At 31.9% G+C, this 16470-nt stretch overlaps 2 protein-coding genes across 3 annotated transcripts; one reads left to right on the plus strand and one right to left on the minus strand.

Annotated features, from left to right (window-relative positions):
* The first annotated feature begins 4016 nt into the window (after positions 1 to 4016).
* On the plus strand, positions 4017 to 4914 carry LOC145125653 (Mitochondrial transcription termination factor family protein). Its single transcript, XM_079061077.1, has one exon. The coding sequence runs from the start codon at positions 4043 to 4045 to the stop codon at positions 4871 to 4873; it is 831 nt and encodes a 276-aa protein (XP_078917203.1). The 5' UTR covers positions 4017 to 4042; the 3' UTR covers positions 4874 to 4914.
* Positions 4915 to 6932: 2018 nt separating this feature from the next.
* LOC145124129 (coatomer subunit gamma-2) lies at positions 6933 to 12761 on the minus strand. 2 transcript variants are annotated; one of them, XM_079059359.1, is made up of 18 exons: positions 12535 to 12761; positions 11834 to 11928; positions 11693 to 11743; positions 11278 to 11391; positions 10978 to 11178; positions 10787 to 10888; positions 10604 to 10711; positions 10274 to 10507; positions 9929 to 10179; positions 9669 to 9840; positions 9433 to 9588; positions 8758 to 8808; positions 8539 to 8679; positions 8255 to 8452; positions 8026 to 8157; positions 7773 to 7946; positions 7464 to 7703; positions 6933 to 7372 (listed from the first exon to the last, which is right to left on the minus strand). In XM_079059359.1, exons 1-18 carry the CDS (start codon positions 12575 to 12577, stop codon positions 7181 to 7183), a joined length of 2655 nt encoding a protein of 884 aa, XP_078915485.1. In that variant the 5' UTR covers positions 12578 to 12761; the 3' UTR covers positions 6933 to 7180. The 2 variants fall into 2 exon arrangements, with proteins under 2 accessions (XP_078915485.1, XP_078915484.1); XM_079059358.1 differs by having other exon boundaries at positions 11834 to 11931.
* Between the last annotated feature and the right edge of the window lie 3709 nt (positions 12762 to 16470).

The following is a 16470-nucleotide window of genomic DNA, read 5'->3' on the forward strand; positions in this document are numbered from 1 at the left end:
AGAAAAAAAAAAGTAAAATGATATTTATAAATTGACCAAGGTTCAAAGACGTACGACATAAATCTTTTAAACCACTGCAATATATTTTATTATATTTGTAAAAATTAAATTAAAAATCTCCCTATCTAATAAACAAAACCATTCTGCCACGTGTCCACTCAAAGCCACTCATTTCATACAAAGCTAAATACCAATTTTGCCCCTACTTTATTTCACCGTATTTTCAATAAAAATCACCTCATCAAAGTTCTCTTCGCCATTCTTCAATTTCAGTTGTTCGATCTTCTTCTGCTACAGTCCTAACCGCAATAACTCTGTATTTAGAGTTTTCTTGGTGGTTCTTCTTCTCCCCATGTTTTGCACCATAACTGGTTGTCTCCTCCAAGATCGTTTCATCGATTGTCAATTCTTCTTCTCCCCACATCTTCTTCTCTGATCTCTGACTTTATGATTGCCTTTTTATGTTGCCTAATTCATCGATTTCATCCATGGAAATTAAAGTAAGGTATGTTTCTCTTAATAACCTTTGATTCTCGTCTACTTTCTCCTGAAATCAAAGATAGCTTACCATATGAAAATTTTAATTTCAATTTTGAAATCATGTTTTTCGGTTGAAGTTGTATAACCCTAGAAATAGTTCTCTTATATTTTTCTTGACAAACACGGTGGTGTCAGGGATTGTTATCGTCCTACGGCAGCGACAATGCCAACCCATATTGTCTCTGGCAATGATTGCTATTCATCCATTGTTCTTAATGATCGATTTTTCTTCCATACTTACCTTCAAGATAATGAAGTTGTACACCTAATTGAACCTATTTTTCCTCAAAGATTGTTGCAGTCTTCCGGAAGACTTTGAGGCTAACTAATGAGAGTCGCAGAAAGATTGCATCTGGGAAGATTGTTACATTCTTTTAAGATCATTTTTATTATCTTTCTAATTTTCTTTCCATTTCTTTTCCAACAGCAAGTAACCCAATCACTTCACACGTTATGGTATGCACCTTTTCGTATCATTCTTGCTTTGGTTCTTCTCTACCAACAACTTGGTGTTGCTTCAGCCCTTGGTGCATTATTGCTAGATCTCATGTTCCCCATACAGGTACTATAACTCATACATACATACATACATACATACATGTATGTATGTATGTATGTATTTTCATCAAACTCAAAGTTAAATTATTATATGTTATACGAATATTATCCATCTCCCAAATCGATTTCCATGTAACTATACGTGTTTCAATACAACGGAACAGGGTCACGATATCGTTCAATTCCCTTTTAATTAGTTTTTGTTTTTTCATTTTTACCTACTTTAGCATTGTAATTTAAATTTATCACAGTAAACCCATGTTTGTTAAACTTTTCTTAATTTTTTTCGAAACTAAGGATGCTCTTTTAAAAATAATTACATGTTAACATTACACGGGCAAAATGGTCATATTCTTATTTTGGATGAATGTTTTTTTTTGTTAAATGTTAAATGGTCATTTTTTGCCATCTTTCTTTACTTTAATCTTTTTTCCATACAACCCCTGTTTGAAACAAGCATACGTGTTGTTTTACAGGATCACAAAGCACATTCTGCTCCTAAAGGATTAAGTAGCACTTCACAAATTACAAAAATGACCATTTTGCCCCTGGTCATACATAAATAGCCACACACACATAGACAGATTATATGTATTTGTTTGAATAAAATTATATATTATTATTTTTAAGAGCAATTATGAATAAGTCTTTGTATGTAATCCCGTTTACTCTATTTTTCAATTCAAAACAAAAAATATGCTTGAGCTATGTTATTGTATCTATGTTTTGTCCGAGAATATTGTGTTGTCTTCAAATTTTTTTCCCAAAAAAACAGAAAGTGGACAATAAAAGGATTTAAGGAATTGTGTGTCTTTTATTGGAGAATAATGTGTTGTGTTTCAAAAAAATTTCCATAAAAACAGAAAATGGACAATAAATTTTGTATAATATGCAAAAAATAGTTGATTTGTATCTTTATTTTCTAATTATTTCATCTTATTTTGTATTTTCATGTAACAATTACTGCTCTTTCGATTATTTCATTTTGGGTTTGAAAACTATTTTACTGTTTTATAAACCTTTTCCTTGTCGCAACTTATCCTGTTTGATTCAAAATCTTTGAAATTTCTTATTTTATTTTAAAAGTTCAGTTTTAGCTGGTTATGAAATGAATGATTGCATATAAAGCAGTGTAAAGGCCTTGGTGAGAGATAAGTTCACAAACTAAATTTGGGTGTAGAAGGAGAAGTATGTATATTTATGTCGGTTCCTCGTACAGTTTTCTTATATATGCCCGTTGGGGTTTCAATTTGGACTAATTGTCATGTTATTATTATTTCTAATGATCTATTTTGCATTTATTTGACAGATGTGGAGCAGCTATTATGAGTATACTTCAATAACATTTAAAAAGATTTTAAACAAAATTCTATTTTGAATACATTAATTTTGCTTGAAAAATCGGATAACATTCAACAAGCAATTCCAATCCACATATAAATAGTTTTAACGAAACTATAATAATACGTATACATTTTAATATATCTGATTATACAGGGTTTATTTTGGTAACCATTAAAAACATTTTGTATATAAATAACCTCATACTTTGCTTAATTACGTGTATTTCCATACCAGATGGGCTAACTAATGAATTTCCATTCATTTTTGCAGAGTGCTAAATCGTAGGCCTAAAAAGAAGTTTGTGAGCAAGAATTTGAGATAATTTTTGTTGCTTCTGTCTAAATGCTTTAATAAAGTATCTGTATTTTTATCAAGTGGAATTTTTAATAAAATATCTTTTTTGTGTCGTATGTTTATTAAGTGATTGTTTACATTTTATTTTTATATGATGTTAGTTTTTTTGCATCACACAATATTTTATTAACTTTATAACTATTGTGATGGTTATAAAACTTTTTTAGTTAAAATTTGTTACAATTTACGTTAAAGTTGTCGATATTGTATATAAGTTTGTTCCCTAGGCAATGTTTACTAATTGCAGGATATTACCTTCTCTTTTATACATGTTTTGATGAATTTACCATTTTGATTTTATTTAAAATTTTATAATACTTTATGTGATTTTGTTGATTTGATTTCGAAGATGACAAAGTAAGAACATAGCAAGGTTTGAAACCAATGTACTTCATAAACGAAGAACAGGCCAATTGGAAAAAGAAAAAGTAAAAGTAATTTTAAATAGTTGGTGTTTACTTCTTTTAGAGGAAAATACTAAATTTCAAGGTTTTAATTTTATTAATACGACCTAATTAAAACATTAGGTATGATATAATAAACAATGTTAATCAGTTTTGTTCATGATATTTATTACTACTAAATGAATTTGTTTCATTTTCATGGTAATGATCTTTGCGAATTCATATCTAACAGAATGGATCTCAAAGACGTACAATAAATTATGTAAATGCAAGAAATGACACCATCCAAAAATATTGACAATTAAGTATAATTTTTTTTTTATCTTTTGTAATAAGTGGATTTCATCTTTGGTCAATAAAATTTGTAAAGCACAAATTTCTTACAAAAATTAATACATCCCATACTCCAAATTAACAGCATCATCATATTAACATTTATGGTTCCTAATTCACAAAACTATACATAACCAAATAATTTATATAAAATTATAAAATTTAAGAAATTATTTATTATTAGTTTAATAAAATTTTATAAATCTTTTACCTGTGGTTTTCACGGGTTGTAGCCTAGTACGAATATAAACAAAAGAACCAAAGCTGTAATTTACTCTATCCAAAATTAGGTTATTTATCTTCAAAAATCATATGGTCATGTTTTAGAATATCTTTTTATTTTTAAACAAAAAGATTTCGATCCAAATTATAAAAATTACAAATTTTAGCTTTCACCTACATTTTTTTCAAAAATATCTTCTGCAAAAAAACAATAAATTCTGTTTTTTTCCTTTATCTTCACAATCACCTCACACTATTAAATTTCCGCCATATTTTCCCGCTAAGCCATGAACCTTCTTCTTCCTTCTCCCACACTCTGTTCTTCCTCTCCTCATTCCTCACACCGCCCTCCGCCGCCGCCCCACCGCCACCTCCACTTCCGAACATCACACCGGGAAAACCTCCGGTACCTAAAATCCCTTGGTATCATCCAACCAAGCTTCACAAAACCCCCATCCCCCGAAACCCTATCCCAAATCCTCTCAACCATAAACTACTTCAAATCCAAGGGATTTTCAGAGCCAGATTTCCCACGAATCGCCTTTCTCTCCCCACATCTCTTCTCTCCAACCTTCAATCCCATCACCATCGATCCAGTTTTCCATTTCTTAGCCGTCGATTTAGCCGCATCGCCGGAGGAATCCCGTGGATTGATTCTCAAATGCCCTCACATCCTCGAATCGGACCCAGAATTCTGCTTGAAACCAACCCTCGAGTACCTGAAAAAATTGGGGATTACACGGTTGCAATCTCCAACGACCTTGAACGCTCATTTACTGGATACAAGAGTGAGTAAAATGGAAGAGAAGATGAGATTCTTACGAGGAGTTGGGTTTTCCGATGAGGAATCGAGAAGGGTTTGTGGGAGGTTTCCGGCGATATTTGGGTATGGTATAGAGAATAATTTGAGGCCGAAATTTAAGTATTTGGTTATGGAGATGAAGAGAAATGGGAGAGATGAAGTGAATAAGTTTCCACAGTATTTTGGATTCAGTTTGGAGAATCGGATTAAACCCAGACATTTGCATTTGAAACGAAGGAATGTTGATGCTGCTGAGGTACCATTGAATCGGATGTTGTTGTGGAGTGATGAAAGATTTTTCAAGAAATGGAAATAATTTATTTTCATGATAAAAAATAATAAGAATAGATGTGAAAAAATAGCAAATTACTAAAAATAGCAACATGCTTCGAGTATTTTTATTGATAAATAGTTAAATACAATCTTAGTTACATAAACCTACTAACATTTATTTTTCAAAATAGCAACAAACTTATTTTTTTTTTATCGATGATAATATTCAAATATGCACTTCATAATAGCAAACACATTTATATTGTTATCATAAAGAAAAAGAAAACTTACTTACAATGCCTGACTCATAATTTAAAGTTACATGCATCCAACTTAAACATTTAAAAAAGATTGGAGATTGGATTAAATTGTTAATAATACCAAAGATATCATTCAATATTTTACAATTATTCTCAACAAGTTTTCATATTATGAAAACAAACTACAAGTATATTGTAATGTAGCATATCTTTCTCGATTTCACGAAGACAATCATTCATAAACTAATCACTCATTTTATTATGCAAATTGTTGTTTATCAACTTTGTAAACCATCCTTGTTATTGATTTCCAACTTCTATTATTTTTAACCGATCCTTTTAATTCTTAGCTCTTCTTTTTCTCTTGAATACACTTTATTCCCAAACAAAATGTGTCCAAACTCATAAACAAAGTATGTCGTCTAAAAATAAGGTGTCTCCATGGACACCTTATATATATTGTAAGCTCTAACTTGTCCTTGGATAATAGTAATATTAATAAATCAAATAAAATAAAAAAGTAAATTGTAGCCTCCAACCAGGGACGGTTTTAAGGGGTTCCCGGTGTGGCACCGGCAACATCCAATTTTTCTGTCCGCAGTGGAAAAAAAATCGGTTTTTGATTTTTTTTTTACCTATTTTTCATGTATAGGCAACACATATTTATCCCAACAACACCTACTACGTATTTCTACGTCCGTCCCTGCCTCCAACTGTTAAGGGATGGAGCAAGTTGCTGGTTTGAACCGGAGACATCAGTTATATGATTTAATTCTCAAATCTCCAACCACCGGCCGTAGTAAACAAAGTACATTGTTGTCATTGTCATTGATAAATAATCAAAGGTTATCATTATAAAAACAATTATTGCTATTAGGCTACACTGAGTGGCTTGGAGAAGACCTTGACACTGCTGATGTGGACTCGGCACACGCAACGCTTTGACTGTAGCAGTAGAGGCAGCTCGGTAGTGGTCCTCGGCACTCCTCTGTCGAATCTCTCTTTTTTGACCACCAATTCCTTTTTTATTTTAGTTATTTTATTTTAATTATTTTATTTTTTTCAATTCTGAAACTCTATTGTTGCATGGCAAACCATCCCCTCTAAATGGTAAGATGTTGAAAAGGTATGTAAAAAGTGAGGTGACGTCTCCATGACTGCAACAAAGATGTCGTAAAAGTGGCACCACTCCCTCTAGCTTATGGATAAAAAAAAAGTATATGCATGCTATTAAATAAAGAAACAAATTACTTTTTGATAAGGAAAGAAAAAGTACATTGATCTAGTGGCAAGTCTAGAATAAAAAACCATATAATTCTTAGGTTCAAATGTTCAACCAAGTTGGTTCAAAAGAAAACCTAATTCAACCAAAATCTGTTTAACCAGAAAATGTTTCGACTAAAACCAACTTACATTTGAACAAGACCTTAACAAAGTTTATGTGAAAAAGACAACATCTATTTATAATAAAAGACCCTCCACAAATTTTTTTTTGGAGCGAAGGACTTCTTCCTACCACCAAATATGTTATAATCTCAAGTCTACTTACCTTTTTTTACTTCCTTTATTTTGCCAAATATTATAGTGTAGGTCTTCAAATTCTCAATGATAGGTTATAAATTTTAAAGTATGTAACTTCTAATAAATTTTATAAATTTAGGTGGGTCAAAGGACCACCTTCCACAAGCATAGACTCTGATAAATTTTTAAGTATGTAACTTCAGATGACTTTGGCTATTCCACACAATTTGCGCCTAGCAAACTGGCACCAATTCAATTCCGTTTGTGCAAATAATTGATGTTTTGCCCAATTTAACATAAGAGAAAACACAAGAAAAGCAATTAAAGAAACGTTTGTTATTCTTTAAAACCAAAAGAAAAATATACTCATTGGCAAATGACAATACATTCCAAGAAACCACTCTCAAAAAATGTCTAATACTTCACTAAGGGACACAAAAACCAAGTACATTATATATCTCTCTCTCTCTCTTCTACAACCAACTTCTAAACATCAAAAAGATAGAATATAAAAATGGAAATATGTAGTAAGATTGTAAAAATTAAAAATGGATTTATTGTTATTAGTATTAGTTGGCTACTATATCATGAATCGCATCACTCACGGATTCATCTTCAGATCTAACCGCAAGTTTCATTGCCACTTCCTTGGAACTATCAACCCCAAATGACAAACGAACCAATACCTTCACATTCCCTATGTATACACCCGATAACAAGCACGAGTGTGATCTCGAGTTCCCCGCAACCACCTCCGTACCCTAAAAATAACACATAAAAAAATTGTAATTTTTAGGTGGGACCATGTGGAAAAGACGTTAATGCCCTTGTTGAAAGTAGTAGTAGTAGTACCTCGCAAGGTTGCATGCCAAGAAGGGTAATAACGGCACTAACGGCATCACTCAAGCTTTCCCTTGGACCAAGGCCGTATTCGTCAACTCGCTCAAAATCAGGGCCAAGGCTTTCCCATGCGTTTCTAAAATTGGAAACACCGACTTTAAGCATGTAGTCGGCTGCAACAATCTCTGAGTCTTCCAGTTGATATTCGTCTTCTACACCATCTTCCTCAACCTCACCAGTTGAGGGATCAACCTGTGCAAATATAACATGATTGAGAAATGTTTCTTAAAAAAATAAATAAATAAATAAAAGAATTATTACCTCTTTTACGAAGAATTTCAAGACATTGGAAAATCTGCCAACAGCTGGAGTGCCTTCGGGTTTCTCGAATGCAACAAATGTTTGACCGGGTGTATCATATGGTAAGGCTTTCAATGGCTTGGTTGCCACCTCAGCAAATTCTTCTGCTTCTGAAGCATCCACAACAACCGCAACCTAAAACCAAACATGACAGTTTTCTTTCTTTAAATTTATATATTTAAAAAAACATAACTTATTTTAATTTAGGGCTTACGTTTTCTAGTAACTGTTCAGGAATTGTGTTGGTACAGTTATACTGGAACACAACATGTTTGTCGAAAATGTGTTTGACAACATTAACTGCGTATTCTGTTTCAGCTTCAGTCAGCTCCACTGGTGCAGATGACTGGTTTGGAAATTGTAAAAATATAAGCATAATTAGCCTCGGTTCTTATGCAGACATGACAAGGTTATACTGTATTTTTTTATGAAAATAAAAGAACCTTGAAAAGTTGTCCAAAGGAAGAAAACTCTGGAATGGATGATAGTAGCTTCTCATATGTGTCAACTGTAGAAATGGGGGTGGCTGCAGGTGCACCAAGAGCAGTGGGCTTTTTACCAGCAGATTTTTTCTCTGCAAGTGGCACAGATTTCACTTCTCTGGGTACAGAACTGATATCAAAAGGCTCTTCCGAAGGTTCCTGTATTGTCAACAACCAAATTTTTTTAAAAAAAAAAAAGTGTTCAAAAAAATTGATTATTAAAAAGAATTAATTTTTGCACTTACGTAGTTCTTCAAACTGGTTTCCAAGTTGACAAGTGGGATATCAAGTGACCCGAAGAGAAATTCCTTCACTTCTTTATCAGTTTCAACAACTGAACCATCTCCTCCAAGAGTATTCAAATATAAAGTAGCCCTATCACGAACCTACATGTAATGCAAAAAATAAATATGTTTATTAATTATTTTAAAAAAAAAAATACTACTTTTAAAAATTTAACTGACCTCATCATCATTATCATATAAGCAGCGCCTCAAAAGAACGAAAATACGGGGCTGCAGTACATCATATTGGTTCATGTCCATATTAGTTGCAATAAACCCAACATCATATTTAATCTAAATTACACTTTTCGTCCCTGTACTTTATGAAAAAATTTACAGATTTGGTCCCTCAAAAGAAATTTTAAAATGTTTCGACCCCAAAATGAACCTTCAAGTGGATGCGGTGCATGCCATGTAAGATGACCATTTTACCCTTGCTTTTAAATTTATTATTGCAACTCGTTATTATCATTGCATCTATTATGGGAGAAGAAGAGGATGGGTACGCCATGTATAATGACCATTTTACCCTTGCATTTAAATTTATTATTGCAACTCGTTATTATCATTGCATCTATTATGTGGGGGAAGAGGAGGATGGGTATGGGTGGACCAAAATTATTGATACAATGGTAATAATAAAGTTTAATAATAAATGTAAGGGTAAGGGTAAAATGGTCATTTTTTACGTGGGGGTTAACAGATTAAACTTAATGGCACCCACTTGAGGGGCAAAAAGCATTACGAAACTTCATTTTAGGGACGAAAAACATTAAAGATTCTTCTCAGGGACCAAATCCGTAATTATGAACAAAACAGAGGGACCAAAAGTGTAATTCTCGTAATTAAAGTTACCTTCAAAGAATCAACCACAGCACCAAATTTTGCCAATGTGCTAACTGCACTAGCTCGAACAGTTGCATTCTCAAGTATGACACGGTTATAAATATATCTTATGTATTTGCTAGGATCAGATGCCTTTGGTCCCTCAACACCAAGAAAATGGAGAATCTGATCATCATAATAAATAAAATTTAAATAAATAAAAAAAGTAATAGAAATATAGTTTTAAGGAAATAAAAAAAAGTGACCTGTGTTGAAAGATAAGTGAATTCACAGTCCTCGATAAATTCACACAAGTGAAGAAGGCCACTTTCTTTTGCATCAGGAATGTCCCTTATGAGAATCACAATTGAATCAACAATTGCTTTTTTGTACTCAAATCCACCTTCTTCCCTCAAAATATTGCTTAAGAAATTCATCCTTGGTGACAAAAAAAGGTAAAAAACTATGAGAGTTATGATCATAGAATGTTTATATTTATTAAATTAAAAAAAGTGGAAACACTGACAATGTTCTGTACTTAAGGGGGAACTTCAAACACAAGGATCTAATGGCATCCACCACAACGATTTTAAACTCATCAGCAATATCAGACATGAAGTTTGTAATTTGCTTCATTAAACGATCAACACCTGATTCATTCCCTGTTTTCAGCAGTGTTGTAATGGCAAGTGTAGCAATGCTTCTATTTTGATCAGAAATCAAGCTCTCCATATCTATGTTACAGTTAGTTACTGCCATTGGGTGACTCATTGCCACCTGTCAAAATAAAATATACACATTAAAACGAATCAGCAAATATTCCATTATCAAGTTTCTTGGTTTTTGTCTTGAAAAGTTATAAAAATATGACCTTGTTTAAGGTGCGAACAGCAGCAAACCGAAGAACAGGTTTTGAAGAGCTTAAAAAGAGCTGTAGAACAGTAATTGCAGGAGTCAATTCTCTACTAGTAACATTGTTTAATTCCGTTATTGCCCTTGCAGCTTCAAAGATAACCATTTCTGCTTTGTGGCGAAGGCAACCTTCTAGAAAGTCATAAAATGGACGCTCACCACCTTGATTGTTCATACTTGATTCTCTAATAACCTAAAGAAAATTTGGAGGACAGGTGGCAATCATTCAGAGGTTAACCAACCAGCAATATAAGAAAATGAGAAATACATTACTTTAATTAAAGAGTACCTGACTTGTGTAACGAATTAAAAGGCATTGGGCTAAAGGTGAACGAACTGTACCCCTTGTTAAACTGGTAACTAATTTGCTCACAGCCAATCTGTCATTTTGTCTTATCTGAAAATATATAAAATTAATTAAATATGGACATTTTGGTCATTTTGTGATTAACCCTTTAGGCTTTAGTTATACCTGGTGGAGGAGAGCAAGTGCATGAAACTGTACAAGTGCAGCTCTTGATTGAACAGCTTCTTGTACCTCATTGCTCCATCTTTTCACAATCTCTGGATTTGTCTAAGATTACAACAATATAAGATAATTAAGGATTCTGTTAAGAGAATATCATTAAAGATAACAATGCTGATGATTGGTTATAATTATACCTGGAGCAAATGGATACCACTGACTAAAGCTGCACTAGCAACTACAGGATTTTTGTCAACAATAGCTTGTTTCAAGTACCTCTCTATTTGAGTAAGAAGTGTTCCATCTGTGATACGACAAAGAACACGGATAGCATTTGCTCGATACACATCAGTTTTGCTATTCATGTCCTTCATAAGGGAGCTTGTGACAATAATAACCTTTAGTGAAAAAGGAATGTGTATCGTGTCATTTAAACTTGAACAAAATCAAGATTCTGTGAGCTGAGAAAATGAAAGAGTGGAAGCATTATGTGTTACCTCGTCTGAAGAGGGAGAAAGCTCTTTTATTATCAAATACACCATTCTTCTTAAACCAATATCTTTAGCTTGGAAAAGTTTTGTCACAGAAAAGAAAACTTCTGTGGCTTCAACCTACAAATCCAAAACAGAAAAGATCATGTCAATGTTTATTTAGATGCCAATGGATACAATGACCTTATGCCCTTATCAATATATACATGGTACATTCATTGGTATGGATAGTTGGACACACTTTGTTTTGTATTTCATTTACAAGACCAGAAAAGATAAGACTTCTACATGTAGAAGACCACATATAGTTTTGTGTGACAACGTGTGGGATTATCTAAAGCTTATACTGAACCATATATCATTATAAGCAAGCTGTTGTGGTCTGTTAACACTTTAAACAGTCTTTACTATGAAATCTTACCTTCGTGAAGGTTTCCCCTTGATTTAAAAGGTAAAGCAGCTTTGTAATAACCTGGCAACAGAACAACAGCGTACAAATACAATCTGTAAGAATTTAATAATCTTAAATTTTAATAGCAAGGTACATAGAGAAGATAAGCACCTGGGAACACCTCCTTGAATCTAGCTGAGGATCATTGAAAACCCTAGCTTCTTGAAGAACTGCCCCTTTCTCAATTCCAAGAAACGGAGAGTACTCTGCTGCATATATCAAAGAAATCCATATCAAATAGAATGTGGTTGAAGAGATCCCTACCTCAATTATCATTAAATCATTGAAATACATGGATCTATATCCTCTCCCACTTATTCGAGGTGTATAAAATTACTGATGGACAATATTTGGATGCTGAAATCAGTTACTAGCAGGATATAGTCGTGTTTGGTAAGATAGCTGAAAACTAGAATGCTCTTGCAGATGTGCACAGATATCATTTATGTAATGTATTACTGTCTTGTTATAAATTACAGTGATCTAAAAGTTCAATCGTAGTTTCATCACAAATCCCTAATCAAATCAGTCGACGTACAAGGAAGAAACCTAATTCACAAACGCCAAACATCATAGCCACCCAGATCAACTGATCTAATCATCCTACGAGCTTTCAAATCACCTCCACTACGATTATCGTTGCGAAAATAGTGGAGCTCAATGTAAATCTAAAGACTGAATAGTAAATAATCTGATTCGTACAATAACAACGAATAAATTCAGGAACTAGATGTATCGAAGAAAATGAAGAATTTATTCTTAAAATCGAACCAAATTTTCAGGTAGAATATATAAAGTTCAGAGGCGTGTACCTTCCTCGTCGCGATCATCGTCTTTCTTCACGAACTGCGCCATAGAAGCGATGTAGGTTCAGATTTAACCTAAAAGTTCAATTACTCGGAAAGATCTAGCAGATCTATATGCGTCTCTGTATCTCTTCTATATGTATTTGAGGCCAACCGAAGCTTTTATCAATGGAGAAATGAGATAGCAAATCTCTCTTCACAAGTGAAGTTTTTTAAAGGTCTGAGCTTTCGCTATTTTCGTTGTAAAACACAACATAAGGGTATTTTAATTTTTAGAAAAAATATAAGTTTTTTTTTTCTTTTTGTTTGGGATGTAAAAAAAAAAAAAATATATATATATATATATATATATATATATATATATATATATATATATATATATATATATATTATAAAAGTCCTAAATTTTTAATGCGTAATTGGAAAAATATTTAATATTTTTTTTATTATTGCTATGGCCACAACTTTCTCGCAGGATTATTATTCTAGCCCACTTAACGAGTTTCATGGTTAACGTGGTTAAATTTTTTTGCAAAATCAGTCTTAAAAAGTTCAAATTTTAGTCAGTGAGGTTTGCAAAAATTACACCACATGGTTTTTTAATTTTTATTTTTCATTTTTTGTATACTTTATTTATTTTCGGTTTTTTATAAATATATATACATTTTTTATTTTCTTTTTTTATATAATTTATTTATTTTCATTTTTTAACTTTATTTTTCAACAATTTGATTTTTTTACCTTTTATACCTTTTGTTTTCTATTTTTTTCTATCTTCGTTATTTATGGTTTTTATAATGTTTTTATTTATTTTGATTCAAGTAAACGAACTCGAATTTAATATAAATTACTATAACAAGTTTTTTATAGAGACCGATTATTATTATTATTATTATTATTATTATTTTCTTTTAGTCTATTATCAAATTGAAAAATATTATCTTGAATTTAAACTATTGATATCACATATAAAAATATGATTTAATTTCCAAGTTATATAACACATTGAAACACTAATTCTCAATAAACAAGCTAATTTTTGTTTTAATTTTCATTTTTTCGTAACATAAATATAATAGCACTAAAGAAAAAAAAAGTAAAAATAAAATAAGTTGGACCGAAATTACAAATATAAACATAACAAATTTATTTACTTGAATAAAAATAAAAAAATTACAAAAACTATAAATTATATAAATTGTAATATAATCTAATATATTAATACATTTTATATTTTTTGAAAAAGGTCAATAAAAAGTTAAAAATACAAAAAAAATAATAAAATAATTGGAAAACAAATAAAAAAAGATGAAAAAATTAAAATATAATACGAAAAGAAATATGAAAAAAAAAACTAAAAAAAAGGTAAAAAGGTAAAAAAAATCAAATTGATGAAAAATAAAGTTAAAAAATGAAAATAAATAAAGTATATACAAAAACGAAAATAAAAAATGTATATATATTTATAAAAAAACCGAAAATAAATAAAGTATACAAAAAACAAAAAATAAAGTTAAAACATCATGTAATTTTTTGCAAACCTCAGGGACCAAATTTGAACTTTTGGGACTGATTTTGCAAAAAAAAATTAACCAAGTTAACCATGAAACTCGTTAAATGGGCTAGAGTGATAATTCTGCGAGAAAGTTGTGGCCATAGCAATAATAAAAAAAATATTATGGCTTTTTCCAATTACGGGTTAAAAATTTAGGGCTTTTATAATATTAGTCCATGAAAAAAAACCACAATTATTTATACATAGGAAAATTTCCAGAAAAGTCCTAAAATTTTACCCTAATTTACGAAAAAATCTCAAACTAAATTTTGTTTACGAAAAAGCATAAATTACCGGTAAAAATGACGATTTGACCCCGTTTTCCCTTTTCTCTATGTAACATACATTTTACTGGTTTCATTGTTGACCCGGACGCCTAGTCATTAAATGAGATGATGAGATGAATATGTTGAGTTATATAATGTTATGTTTAGCATAAAACTTGATATCCTGATGTATGGTATATTCTTTTGGAACATAAAATGCATCCAACAAAGACTGCAATAATTACATAAACTAGCAACAACTGCGTTATTTTTTACGTTTATAAGAAATATCAAATTGTCTATCTAATCTTATGTAACCCAATATATTCATCTCATGAGACATCAACTCATTTTCTGCCCTTTTTTCCTGGAAACACACATTTTATTGGTTTTATTGCTGACCTAGATACATAGTCATAAATGAGCCGATGAGATGGATATCATATTTTACAGTAAATGTAGCATTATATAACCCATCGTATCCATCTTATCAGCTAATTTAATGACTAGGTGTTTAAGTCAGCAATGAAACCGATAAAATGTATGTTACATGAAGAAAATGGTCAAATCATTACAAAATTTTAGTTTGGGACTTATTCGCAAATTAGGGTAAAATAATGAGACTTTAGTGAAACTGGTAAGTAATGAAACCGGTAAACCTGAAAAAAAAAAAAAAAAGGGTCAAATCGTCATTTTTACCGGTAATTCATGCTTTTTCGTAAACAAATTTTAGTTTGGGACTTTTTCGTAAATTAGGGTAAAATTTTAGGACTTTTCTAGAGATTTCCCTTTATACACATGTCTACAAAAATTTGTAAATTATGTTGTAGCCCAACAAACTTTAGTATATTTGTTTTAATGATTCCTCATAACGATAATCGTAGTAGACGTGATTTGACACGTGTTATTTACTCCTTCCGCACTGAGTGACTCGATGACACGCATGCATAGATTAATTACAGACATTAATTTCCAACTACCACCCAACAACCCTTAAACTTGTTTCAATCGATGGATTAGGTATACGTATTAAACGAGGACAAACCCATGTGGGGTTTTATGCAAAACAAATCTCAAACTTCTTTACTCTTTTCGGCTAAACACTCCTCGACAAGAACCATAAAGGAGCAGTAATGTCGGCTCCACCACCTTCACCTGACTCTTTAAATTCCCATGAAGATGTCAACTACGATGTGCTCCATTCCATCTTCTGTGAATGTGGTCAGAAGATTGCAGAGAACCAAACTGAAATGCAGCGATTGAAGGACCAGCTCAGACATGACTACATCGTGTGCAGGATCTACCACATCAGTCTCCAACACAAGTTGGATGACCATGATCAGAAGTTTAAAGTTGTTGGTGTTGCGATGGGTGGAATGATGGTGGGGTTGCTTGTGTTGCTGGTGGTTGGGCTCCATTTCGTTGTTAAGTTTGGGTGAATGGTGGTAAAGAAGCACATAAGTATTTAGATTTTCTGGTTTTTATTTTTTATGCTTTCTTTTTTTTGGCAATATATGTAAAAGACCTGTCTTGATGACACACATTTTGAAACTGAACTCCATTGATTAATGTAAAAGACCTGACTTGATGGTAGGCGTTTTGTAAGTAACATGATCTTTGTTCAAAGTGTGTTCGTATGAACTTATTTTCTAAATTTTATGATGAAAAAAATACGTTAACAGTACATTGTAATTGGGAAGAAGGAAAGAGTATTGTGTTAGTGAACCCCACATGCCTTGCACGGTGAGGGTAATTTAGTCTTTTCCACATACTAGAAATCTGTTAAAAGCTTCTTTTATACCTGCTTGTTTCATTCTCTCACTTTGTTTTCTCCATCAAATACTTCCAACTGTCAAGGTAGATAATGAAGAACATGGAATGTGGATGTAGAAGTCCTGCTATAATACGAACATCGCGTACTAGAAATAACCCAGGAAGGACTTTTTATGCATGTCCCAACAAGGTAAATTGTAGTTTGTTCATCTTGTGATGTTAACCCTAGTTTTCTTAACATTTATTAACTGAGGCACATAATTGTTCGCCAGGATGCCCGTTCAAGTTTTATAGCTTGATTCGATGAAATGCAATGCAACAATGAAGGTGTGATCATAACTGGGTTGA

This window comes from Lactuca virosa, chromosome 7 (assembly GCF_052849685.1).
Source record: "Lactuca virosa cultivar CGN04683 chromosome 7, Lactuca_virosa_CGN04683_v6, whole genome shotgun sequence".
Taxonomy (NCBI): domain Eukaryota; kingdom Viridiplantae; phylum Streptophyta; class Magnoliopsida; order Asterales; family Asteraceae; genus Lactuca; species Lactuca virosa.

What these genes read in the sequence shown, in the direction of transcription:
- LOC145125653 (XM_079061077.1), top strand. Translation starts at nt 4,043, where the DNA reads ATGAACCTTCTTCTTCCTTCTCCCACACTCTGTTCTTCCTCTCCTCAT.
- LOC145124129 (XM_079059358.1), bottom strand. Translation starts at nt 12,577, where the DNA reads ATGGCGCAGTTCGTGAAGAAAGACGATGATCGCGACGAGGAAG. An exon ending in CTGTTCGCACCTTAAACAAG is followed by an intron (nt 10,180 to 10,273) that starts GTCATATTTTTA and finishes TTATTTTGACAG; the next exon opens with GTGGCAATGAGTCACCCAAT. An exon ending in TGAAATTCTTCGTAAAAGAG is followed by an intron (nt 7,704 to 7,772) that starts GTAATAATTCTT and finishes ATATTTGCACAG; the next exon opens with GTTGATCCCTCAACTGGTGA.